Genomic DNA, 12,857 nt, shown 5'->3' on the forward strand with positions numbered 1-12,857 from the left:
TAAAATTCTAAATAAATAAAAAATAATAAAAAAAAAAGGTATTATATCTGTTTGGCTTAATCATTTTTGCTGGACCCTTATGTCTCTTACTCTATCTACTCCTTCATCGCTTATTGTCATTGAATATTGAGTCTGTAATCAATGTATGTGAACACCTTTACATGAGATTTGGTGTTTATCTAATTGTGACCCAAAGCATTATGAGCAATTTTACTTTGAATTAGAGATAAACATATATATTAACCTCACCAAGAGTCTGAAGTTTATTAAACTAATGTTTGGTAAAACTAGTCTTTATCATTGCCATCAACTATTCAACTAATTGATCCATCGATCAAGTAGAAGAAGAGTTGATAAATAAAATTAATTAGTTAAGTAATTATTTAAATGACATAAACGAACATTCAAAACAAATTGACCCCCGGCACAATCAGAGATTTCTGGGTTGAATGTGTATGGGCCATTGAAGTGATTTGTGGTATATTGATCCCTGATTAATGGATATTATTGGCGCCGGATCACCCTTCAATGAGACCTTAACTGATGTCCTACTGGGAACCTGGTCCAAGCCCAGCACAGGGATTCCTGTGAAAAGGAAATCACCCACCATCATCGCCCTGCACCGGGTAACCTGAAATTCCTCACCAACCACCCTACGCTTGAGAGCTTGGTGGTCAAAGCATCTATCTGCTGCAGCATGTTCCCTTCCACACACCCAGACAGGGAATTCAAGAAGCTGGACAGTTGGAGTAAGAAAATGTTTTTTTCGGCCTGCCTTGTATTGCAGTCTGTGAACATCGCATGCCTATTTGGCCATTACTCCCACTCCCTATGGGAATCGGTTGTGCAAGTGCTGCCAGAGGAGGCCCGTGCCATCCTCTCCCAAGAAGTATCAGAAGGGAGAGATGTGGCAAAGTTGGCCATTCATTGTGGTCTCGACACGACTAACTCACGGTGTAGAGCGATTACATCAATGGTAGCGGTTCGAAGCCACGCCTGGTTGATATCTTTTGGCTTTTCAGTGGATGTCCAGGCTTCTCTCATGGAAATGTCCTTTGATGTCACCCTTCACTTCAGAAACAAGGAAGACATGGTGCTGGAGCACTTTAAGGACTAACAGGCTACAGCCAAGTCCTTGGTCTTCTCAGTGGCCACACGTTTCGGATGACCCTAGCACTTAACGGAGCTGCCCACCCCCAGCACCTTGAAGCCCTCAGTAGTTGTTCTTTACCAACACTGATTGATCGTTTGACCATCTGGACCCAAAAAGAGGATTGTCATTCTACTTTGACCGCAATAAAGAGTTCTGGGTGAATGAACAACTCTTTGTGGGTTAAGTTGGCACTGAAAGGCCGGGCGATGTAGAAGCGCACGATGTTTCGATGGATCCTACTCTGCATCAAGTTCTCCTCAAACTGGCAAAGAAGCTGCCTCCTGAAGGTTCTCGAGCTCACTCACCAGAGCTAAAGCTGTGAGCACTGCATTAGCACACAAAGTTCCGATCCTGGATATCTGTCAGTTAGCAACGTGGGCATCCCTGCACATGTTCACTAAATATTATTGCCTGGACAATCAGGCCTGCAGGGGTGGGCACTTCGCCCGCTCGGTCCTGCAGGACTTCCTAGTTTAAATTTGTCCACAGACCCCAGGGGATGGCATTGTATGGGTATCTATTTAAAGGTAAGGAATCTGTGCCTAGAAGTCTCTACTGGATTACCCAGTTACTTACCTTCGGTAGCGCCTTATCTGGTAGAGACAATATCTAGCCTTAGATTCCTTACCAATACACCCATCCTCCCTGCTATGCTAACAGATTTTTAGGGTCTGGGTTGATCCCTTTCAGGGCCTTAGTTTGGACACAAGTGTCATTGCACGTCATGGCTCCGTGCTTCTGGCATGGAAAGTTGTGAAAAAGTAGCTGGAGTCAGCTCGCGTGGGAGGCGCCTATATAGGTACCGTGATGCCACTCCAGTGCAGAAAATGCTGACTACAGACGTGGAGCCGAACAATGCCACCTACTGGTGCGCAGAGGTACTTTCTGGAACGTCTGGATCCAGTCTGACGCCTGGGAAATTTAAATGTAAAGAATCTGTAGCAAGATATAGTCTCTACCAGATAAAGTATTGCCGAAGGTAAGTAACTTGTTCATATGGCCACCCTTCGGTATAGATGCAGGACCTACTTAGTGTAGGAAAGTAGGATCTGCTTCTTATGATTACCCCCACTGTTTGCTTGATGTTAACCTGTTTTTGACTAGTCTGACTGAGATCCTGCTAATCAGGACCCCAGTCAATCTTATTTCTCCTTAAAATGTTATGATTGTACTTAGGTACACTCCAGATTGGATACTGGGGTACCCTTATAAGCCCCTAGTATATAGTACCCATGTACCCAGGGCATAGGTACCCCAGAGGCCTCTCATGGGCTGGAGCATGTATTATGCAACCCATGAGAGGCCATGTAAAATGGAACTACAGGTCTGCCATTGCAGCCTGTGTAAGATGGTGCATGCACCACTTACGATAGATATAGGTTCACTATATCTATAGGTCACTACACTTAAAACATATCAGTCACCCCTATAGCAGGCCTTATCAATCCTGAAGGCAGGGTGCTGGGTTTTATGTGAGAGTGTGCCCCTGCATGAGTTGGGTTGTCTGTGACCCAGTCAGACATATAGGTAGAGGTGCATTATAACCTTGTGGTAAATGCTATCTCGAAAACGGCTGAAACAAAACATGTTGTGTTTGGTATCAAACACCTTGGAATCATACCTCCACAATGGTAACCGGTGTGGGAGGCATGATTTCACCCTCCAGAAGCAGGCTTTGTCGGTCCCTGGTCTTCCCAGTACCAGCCTTCTCGACCCGGACAGCACAAAATGGATGCTGCCGACCAGAGACACATTTCTGCCCTACTGCTGCTGAGCCAAACTCGAGCAGTGAAAGGCAGCACAATAGGCATCTTGTCACAGTGAGGTGTGACCACCTCCCAGACAGGATTTAGTGTATTGGAGCTGGGTGGGTGCACTTCCAAGGTGCCTGAAAGTGTGCACGAGGGTCACATTAGGTGTCCCTATGCATAGTCCAGCTCAAACCAGTTCTGGGAGCCGTTGGCTCCTGCTCTGGCACGAAAATGGACAAAGCACATGGGTGTATCCACCCCCTGTCCTGACCCTCCCCTAGGAGGGTCCACTGAATCTGTCCAACCCTCTCCCGTGAGTACAAAAGGTCTTACCGGGCTGTAGGACCCTAGATTCGACATGGACAAAATTCTGAACAAGAAACCACTGACCTTCAACCATCTGGACACTCTGGACTTTGCTGGACTTTGACTGGCCCCAACTTCATCTCCCTCTCTGCCCAAAGCATCGTCTGCTCCCATGGACCATACAGGCTCTGTGCAGGACCTGTGGAGCATCAAGGACAACTGAAGTATCTCCCTTGGGATGAAGGAGTCACTCCCCTGCATTCGTAGGCACGTAATGCAACTGACCGGTCTGATGATCCTGAGCTCCTGCCGACTCCGAAGAGCCAGCAACACAGGAGGTGGTTTCCTATGTTCCATGAGGTTGAGCTGCCCTCTCACTGAGTTTGAGGCCAGTATCCCTCTTGGGGACAGCATAACCCGAACCCCTGTGCACCGTGTACATTTGCAAGTGCATATGCTTGTTGGTGTTCCCCAACATTGTGCGTTGAACTGTCGATAGCCCCAACCTCTGTGCACAATTTGTACCAAGGACTTTGGCCTCTTCGCAATCTGTGCCCTGCAAGCTGTTGTTTGGTGAAACTGCTAGCGGTCCCCTCGTGATTCCTGTGCCTTCGGCCTGAGGGTCCATTTGAGGGAAAATCATGATTTTCTTGGGCTCCCCTGGTTGCTCCAGGCCTGCCCTGATTCCCCTTGCTGTGGTGAGTCCTCTGGTCCTTGCTGGGCCAGACCGTAACCTTTCTTGACCTTCTTCATGGGTTGCCGTTGCCAAGGCTTGTTGGTGCTGCCCCCAGACACCGACCCCTCAGCACTCGACATCCTTCATGGGGCAGCTCGTATTTGGCTCCTGGTTGTCCTCAACATCTCCTGGTCCCTGCAGCTGTAAAGTCAAGGTCTCCTTCTTCGCACCTGAAGCACCGACATAAGTGGGCATTCGTCTACCGAGCCCCTGGTCACTCCTGAGTGACTCCGACTCTGTCCCTTCTGCTTTCAGGTTCCTTCCATCAGGAATCCACCTGTGGATTCCACCAGATACTTTACTTCTTTCCAGCAGTGGCATTTCCTTGAAGACTCCCATTGAAAATGATGGTGGTTTCTGATGCCACTTTAGACCTATGCACCCAGCTTCCCTGGTATAGGTAACTCTGGTACTTTGGTATCCCCGGGTGGGTTGGCTCTTCAACCTTCTATGTTCCAAATGGTTTCCTCGTTATCCACTGGGAAGGGTCCTTTAACTTTAAAATTGCAACCACAACTCTCCCATTGCATTGTACATAGCACTCGGTCGTGTTCTCAGACTGCACCCATCCTCCGTGCGGCCCCTACTTACTCACCTTGGGTGGTTCCTTGGGGTCCCAGTGATTCTACACATTCTAGACACTGTCTTGACTCGAGTGGTGGTGCTTACACCACTATTTTAGTATATGGTTTGGTCTCCCACAGGAGCCCACTGTGTATTACTGCTACTTACAATTGTTTCTGTGCTAAAGTATTGTGTGCTTTGTGTTTATCTGTGTGTAGCAGATACTGTGAGGTATTTAAGGTGTTATAATAATAAATATATATTCTTATAACTACTGTGTGGTTCTCCTTTTATTTAACCAATACAATAAGATTTAATTCTGGTAAAGCAAGCTGCTTAACATTCCTTCAAGACTAAGCCTGAAGGCTGCTCTCCCCAGCTACTACTTGGATAGCTTTCTAAGGTTATCTTTGACCTCTTAAATCACTATAAGGGTTGTTTGGACTGGTGCAAGGATCCCACTTTAATTAGTGGACATCATATACCAGGCCAACTTCTCATACTTAGCTGGAACCTAAGTGTCTCAGAACATCATTGTTAGAATATTGTCTGACATAAATGTTGTGTTCTAAATATCCTACACAAAAATCTACATTCAGTGGGGTGATATTTTTGTAAATGAGATTTAGAATGTGATGTTAGTTTCAGACAATATTTCTCTCTACAATGTTCTGACATTCAACCTTGATGCTAACATGTTACAGCATCAATCTCCCCATGGCATTTTAACACATTCCATGGGCGTCGGTGTCAAAGGCCCACATGAAATATGTACCACCTTAAGCCAGCCCTGAATTTATAGCCACCAGCATCCTGGATTCATAGTGTCACTTTTAACATTGAAAGTATAGGCTCAGGAAATGGGCAGTTATTTAAAATATCAGGACTGTTGAAGGTGTCACCTTGACAGGTATGCTTTGGCTCTACTGCATCATAAATTGCTTCTCTAATGTGCTGTACATTACTGCACCACAAGTAGCTTGAAACAGCATGTGGCAGGTACCGTAGTTATGCAGCGTATATATCAAGAAACATGAATTCAAAGAGACATAGAAAATACCAGTAGAAAAACATAACCACTTCAGTAGAAATATTATTAGGGCTCAATAAATGTGACATTGCCATAAAACACAAGCACAAGGTCTTAAAGCCTAAATTGCAATATCTTTTAAATGTATTCCAATATATGATCAGAGGTAGGGTGTAACGGTTTGAAATATGTATTCACATGGATCCATTTTGCTAAGTGAAGCTATCACAATTGGCACATATTTAGATCTCAGAAGGCTGATTGCCAATTGCCTGTGGTGGCTGAGAAATTCTTTTAGCGAGCCCTATGGAGGCTGATACCTAAAAATAAAAATTACCTGCTGTCAAGAGGTTTTTTTCAACCAAAACTGCTCCTGCCAACATAGTGGGAGCAACCTCTGTGGAAAAAGAAAATTGTGTGACTGCAGCGACCAGGTGGTACTTTTTAGATCTGGCCTGAGACAGCGCATAAGCTGTCTCTTCTGAGACATTTTGGTTACCTAATCGGCTTGGAGCCCGCCCACTGCTTATCATTTGTTGGCTTCATTGTCATTCTGATTTGCTGGCTCCTAAGTGGTCAGCAGGTATGGTTTAACTTTCTCTTCATTCTTTTCTCCCTTCTGTGGAGCACGGACCAAGTGCTGATTGCTTCTTTATGATTAGTGTCCTTCCACTGCTGGCATTAGAATTGAGGTACTTTACATAATGACGGGGCTGCGTCAAAACACCCTTTTTTTGGTTTCCTCTCTACTCATTTGGCTCAACATTGCTAAAAAACATTGCCAAAGCTAATAGTTTCTAAAGGCTAGACCTATTGACTTTGCCATTATTTATTTGCTTTCCAAAGACAGTCCCCCAAAGAGGTTCCAGTGGATTGTCTTTGGAAAATTAAAAAAGAAGGAGCCTTGTCAGACAGGGTTTCCTCCCACCATGAGTAGGCCATTACTATATTTATGTCTGACCCCTTACGCTGACATGAAAAATGCCAGTGGAAATGAACCTGAAAGGCCCCCAGTAAATAGGTGAGTTGTCCTATTTTATTAACACTGATAGTCCAACGGTGGTCAGTGTTATGCCACGGTAAAGCTGGTGGTGGCCTTGTTGCTAGGGAAACCCTTATCCATGATCTCTACATGAGATGGGAAAAAAAAGTTTGTGGTCAGGCCCCATTACAGACAATTTTAAAATTAACCCCCCCAAGTCATTACTGGTCTATGGAAACTGTAGAATTGTAAAGTACCAAATAAAGGGTTATATAAATTATGAAATTAGATACTTAGCCAAATTTGAATAATTACTGTTCTACGCCAGATAAATGCAGCTCTGAAAAGCAATAAAACAAGCACAAATGTACATTATTATTATCCCTTTATTCATATTTTTAACAACAAACAAACTTTGATGCCACACCAGAATAAATAATGGATGATTTTGACTAAAATATTGGAGCAACAGATAATTTTGTCATTAGTCACATGCCACTTCAAGCTTTTTTTGTGTTGTCTTAATAGTTTGAAGTTATGAGAGGAACAACAGTGGGTGCTGCACTTCATTTGAGATGTACTGGCAGAGCCTTATGTAACATAACATGTATTTCCAGCATGCATGTTTACCAACAGGTATCTCGGCTCTGAATAGAGGTCTATTGTTACCCGTCTGAATGGTATTAATTTTTTTTTACAGTGATATACATATTGCGAACTTGACCCGAAGGCATCAGAGCGCTTCACATGAGCACCAGTTGCGTTACAGGCAGACACATTATTTTTCTATGAACGGGGAGATTAAGTGATTTGTCCAGAATTGCAAGATGTTGAGCTAACCATGCCGAAACTCGAACCCAGATCCCCAGGTTCGAGGGTGACTGCTCTAGCCGTTAGGCTACATCCTCTCCCTAATTTACCAATCTCATGAGGATGAAGGTCTTAAAGGACCCTCCTGGATTCTCATATGTCGCCATGGGGTCAAACACAGAGCCTTGTTGTGAATGCACTGGTCCATTGAGTTATCAGTCCAGCTGACGATGGATAGCATTCATCAGCATGTTACACATTTGTAACTTTTAATTTAAATTACATCAGCAGTCTGTCTTCGGGTGTGTCCACTGGCTCCTGATACACAACCGTGCTCATTTCAAACTCCTCATGCACATATTCAAGGTGGCAGTGGCGTAACGATAATTGTGGGGGCCCCTCCGGACTCTATCAGGAGCTCTGCGGCTGAAGTGCTGTGCTGAGGGGGCCCCGTGGAGCATGGGAGCCCCCTGCACTGCGGGAGCTGCAGGGACCTGTGTTACGCCCCTGCCAGGTGGTACAGAACTTAGACCCCACCTACCTGAACAGTTATATCTCTTTCCACCAACCATCCAGACACCTCTGCTCCACAGGACTCCTACTTGTAAACATCCCACACACACACAGAACCAGATCAGGAGGACGGGTGTGCTCTAACTCCGTTCCTAAAGCGTGGAACGACCTCCCACTCCACATCAGAGCCTCCTCCTCTCTTCTTCAATTCTGCAAGAGGCTGAAGACCTGGCTTTTCAATTAACCACCCTAGCCCAGGCTGGGCTAGGGACACACACCTGCTCAGCGCCTGCTTACCTTTGCGGGTCATAGTGCGCTTTGCAAATCGACATAGAATAACATGATGGGTAGCATTCGTAAGCATGCTATGCATTTGTAGATTTTAATGTAAAGTACTACAGTGGTTCGTCCTAGTGGTGAGTCAGAGGAATAGTCCATAATATTCTGCAGTGAACTGTGGGTCTAAAATCATGGTGATACATTTGTAAAGGCATTGCAGATATTTTGTCAGAACAATCAAGATACTCCTGAGTGCCACTGGAATTGTGGGAAACAGCACCACATATCTCGGTTTTTACAGCAGTGTGTAGGAAAAGAAACATGTTTGAGAAAATATTTTGAAATGGAAAAGTCATAAAAAGGGCTTTGATAAAATATTTTGTTTAGCCTTTGCCAAGCAACAAACAGCTCACAGGGTGTCATCTCATAGGAAATTGTATTGGGACATTTGTATAACACTTTGTGACCCTGCTGAAGCCGTGGAGCATTTGACACACCAGGAGTGGGCTGGTTGCATGAACAGTTCTCATTTTACCTCGAAGATACCAGATTGCTGTGAACCAAAATCGGCTATTTGATATTTCACTTGGATTTTTCTGGTTAAATAGAACCCTGGTCAAATCTTTATTTTTCTCGAAGGCCAAAATGAAGCTTTAGTCAACAATTTGGCCACTATTTAAATTTAAGTGATTTGAGGAAAACCTGAGATTTGGGGCAGAAATTATAAATTCAGAAGAGATCCTGCTCGTGGAATTTCCTTCCCAGTAATAACTTGCGTCTTATATAGCTCTTCATACTATAGTTCTGATATTTGGAAGCACTGTATATTACAGCTGCTCTGACCATCCAATGCAATGGTACTTAATTTCTGGACCTTGGAAGGATGAGCCATGATGTCCACCAGATCACAGCAGAAGCCAGTGACCTGTGTTAACTCACTCTGCCATCTTGCAAAAGGGAAATGACCTGGGGAAGAAATTACCTCTGTGGATGCTCAACCATTTTAGCTCCTCTCACAGAAATATGAGGATTATGCCTCACAACCAATTTCTAAATCACACTTTTAACTACATGGAGTCACCTCATCAGAACAGCATTCGGGGGCTCTTTGGAGCATAGAAGGATAGCCAGTCCAGGAGGGCCACCAGCAACTTTTGAGACTGATCAACACCAATGGACTGAGATGCCAAGACATGGCAGCAATTCTGGACTAAAACAAGCCCAGTATTAGCAGGATGGAAATGAGAATTAGCTTTAAAAAGGAAAGTGTTTCCAACAGCTTAGATTGAATGCAGGTCTGTGAAACATTAGACAGATCTACATGAGCAATTCAAGGTGCAAATTGTGAGGATCTAATTGAGCAAAATTCAGGACTTAACTTCATGTTTATGTGTAAATTTAATAATTTATTCCGATTATAGCGACTTATCAACCTCTAAGTTTATTTCAAAGGAACACAGTAAAAATTAAGCTTATTTCTTTGATTAAGCAAATGAGTAAGACCATCTTCAAGGAAAAAGTTACATATTGGTCCTTTTAAAATTTGAGCACAATATTCGCCAACAGAAGCATATGAAACAGAAACAGAAGCAATCGCTCTTTCTAGACCTCTATAGGGAGGATGCCCTTCTATCAGTGATTTTCTTGGTATATTTTGCTATGAGAAGCACAAATATGAAATGCTTACTAACTAGACAGAGGGAATGGGGTCAGATTTAGAAGCTCTAGATGGTATCTCCCTCCAATTACCAGGCATCCTGGATCACCTGGCAGGGAATCAGGGAAAGTATGAGGGACTTGGAATTACCAGGTCTAACTTGGCATGTGATCCCTGATTCTGTGTCGGTTCCATGGATATTTTCAGTCCGCTTTCAGCAGGAGCAAAATGAGCGAGGAACACACATGGTGTTACTGGGAATGCACAGAGTAAACTTGGGAGCCTGAGGAGGTATATGAAGGGACTTCCAAGAAGGCAGTGGTCTCACTCTTTCTATCATACAAGAACATCGTCAAGGAAAAAGTTATTTTGGCCCTTTTAAAATTTGAGTACAATATTCGGCAGCAGAATCGTATGAAACAGAAGCAATCGCTCTTTCTAAACCTGTATAGGGAGACAGTCCTTCTATCAGTAATTAACTTAGTATATTTTGTTATGGGAAGCACGAATATGAGATGCTTGCTGAGTAGACAAGGGGGTATGGGGTATGGACCTTCAATTACAAGGCATCCTGGATCACCTGGCAGAGAATCAGGGAGAGAATGAGGGACTTGGAATGACCAGGTCTAACTTGGCATGTGATCCCTGATTCTGCGTCGGTTCCGTGGATATTTTCTGTCAGTAGCAAAATGAGTGTAAGAACACACGTGGTCTTACTGGGAAGCACAGGGTAAATCCGAAAACATGAGGAGGTATCCACCCCAGAGATACCGCTCTACCAGACTTGGAAGGGGCTTTCAAGAAGGCAGTGGTCTCACTTTCTCTATAAAACAAATGTTTGATTTCTCTTCTCCGATCTTGATTATATTTTCTTCCCACTGATCCTTCCTTGATGTCTGTTTTTCCTGGGATTCTTGGTATCAAAATCCAGGTCTGCATAAAAGATGTCACCCTGTGTAAAAAATATTCACAATAATTTTTATTATTACATAAACAAAGAGCTAATGTATTAAAAAAAAGTGCACTGAGAGCCCTCAACAAACACTCTAGATAACTTACCTGTCATTAATCACTTTTTTGGCAGGTGTGATATTTAAGCATATACATCGATCACTAAAGACAACACTATGCCTCCCAGACTGGAGAAAGAACACTGTCATAACAGAGAGATATCCTTATTAAGTACCAGTTCAGGTACTATATTCTCTATGATGGTAAAAATGCCACATCGCTGCCCTTCATCGCCATCCCCCAGCATTATGCCCCTACTGGGCACCTTCTTTCTCTCATCCCGTTTCGGCTCCATTCCGAAAAGGTCATCATTCAGAAAGGCTCACTAACAAGAGTCTTTAGTACATCACAGGATATGAGGTCACCTTGAAACCTGCCCCACCACAAGGCTGCTTAAGTATGTATCCTCTTCGGTTGTGGCAAGCTGCATATAGTGTGTATACCACAAGTTTCTGCTATACACATCTATGGATTAGAAGCTGGTGGTGTTTATGAGTTTAATAAAATAGCCCTGTCCCTTTATTCCCAGCCTTCTGCAGCCCCTCTGTTCCCTGTTTATAAAATAGGGAACATTACAAATAAAAATGGATGCTAAAGCTGTTCATCAGTACTGCTGTGCCATCAGTGGAAGTTGCTGAGCAACCGATCCAGTATTTCCCTGTAGCTTTGATTTGCCATTGAGAACCTTCCACCAGCAGAGCGGTTCCTCTTTAGGGTGGAGAAGCATTGCCCCTCTTGGTCCGAGCGCAGCAGCAAACAAAAATTAAAATGGTAATGGTCCTTACCATTGAAGTGCACCTCTTTGTGTATGAGGGTGAAACTAGGGCCATTCCGACTAGCAGACAGGTCATAGTTGCCTAAAGTGCTCATGTCAGATGGCCAGCTGTCTTGCCACAGCTAGCCCAACATGCGCACTCAGACCGCAGTAAGTGTGAGCTGTATAACAGCAGGGCAGACTGCAGACATATGCTTCTAGTCTGAAAAGGAGTGCTATGTTAGTCTGCTTTCACCAATCACGGCGCTACTCTCATGTTGAAAAATGCATGAGAGCAGCTCCAGCAGTGGTTAGGTTCGTTGGCTCTTCCTATCTTCAAATTACAATGAAGTTTGACCGTGTCCTGTTTTGTTATAAATATCAATGTTGCATGCTGTGTGCATGGTAGCAAGTTCCTGCTAGGAATGCACTTTTCAGTCCATGCTGCGTAGGAACTTTTTTGGGCCTTCACATTGTGGTGCCCATTTTCATGGCACTGCTGTGGGAACGTAAAAGAAAAAAGCCCGCCAGACAGGAGGAACCTACTAATCTGCCTGGTGGACTAACCACAGCTTTGACGGTGCGGTGCGGTGGTGTGGTGTGGTGTGGCAGACCCGGCGCCGCACTGCCAAAGTCATAATCAGGCCCTTTGTCTTTTTCTCTTGCCTTCTGGTATCTGCAGTCTCACAATTATAATGGAAAATCTGTGAAGTTACAGAACGGAAAGGACAATGAGTACTATATGTGCCATAGATCCTAATGCAGACATGGGAACTCTACAACTGGGTTTGATAATAAAATACAGACAATGGGGTCGATTCCAATCCTGTATTTTTTTTTCTTTTCCGTACGACCTGTATCCGTAAATTTTTCCGTACGAATTGTACAAGTACCGTCCGACCCATGAAGTACGATTCGTGTGGGAAAAATACATACGGATCTGCCCTATCTGTACGAATCATATCGGGAAAAGTTGTACGAGACAGACCTGGACACTTCTCCGTACGAATCCTAAAAATACAGTCCGACCGTACAAGTACGATCCGGACCGGCTTTCCGTTTTACGAATTGTACGGAAAACGTCCCATACACGGGGAATGACTTTATCCGCTACAAAGCGAACTTTGTACGACTCTTATCCCGGGAAAAGTTTTTCCCGGGGTGCGAGTCGTACAGGGGTACGAGTCGTACAGGCCCCCCCATGCATATGTACGCACCTTACAACAACATCGCGTATGTACGCACTGTACATACGCAATGTCGGTGTACGCACTGTACATACGCAATGTCGGTGTACGCACTGTACATATG

The 12,857-nt window shown here is 44.2% G+C and overlaps 1 protein-coding gene across 1 annotated transcript in view; it reads right to left on the reverse strand.

Annotated features, from left to right (window-relative positions):
• Nucleotides 1-6,892: 6,892 nt before the first annotated feature.
• Nucleotides 6,893-12,857, reverse strand: part of LOC146772940 (uncharacterized) — a 46,987-nt gene continuing 41,022 nt past the window's right edge. Inside the window, exon 6 of the mRNA XM_085638251.1 lies at nt 6,893-10,733. Within this exon, the coding sequence (XP_085494377.1) occupies nt 10,644-10,733 (90 nt within the window). The 3' untranslated portion in view covers nt 6,893-10,643. The remainder of the gene's footprint in view (nt 10,734-12,857) is intronic.

The sequence above is a fragment of the Triturus cristatus genome, chromosome 12, assembly GCF_964204655.1.
Source record: "Triturus cristatus chromosome 12, aTriCri1.1, whole genome shotgun sequence".
Classification (NCBI taxonomy): domain Eukaryota; kingdom Metazoa; phylum Chordata; class Amphibia; order Caudata; family Salamandridae; genus Triturus; species Triturus cristatus.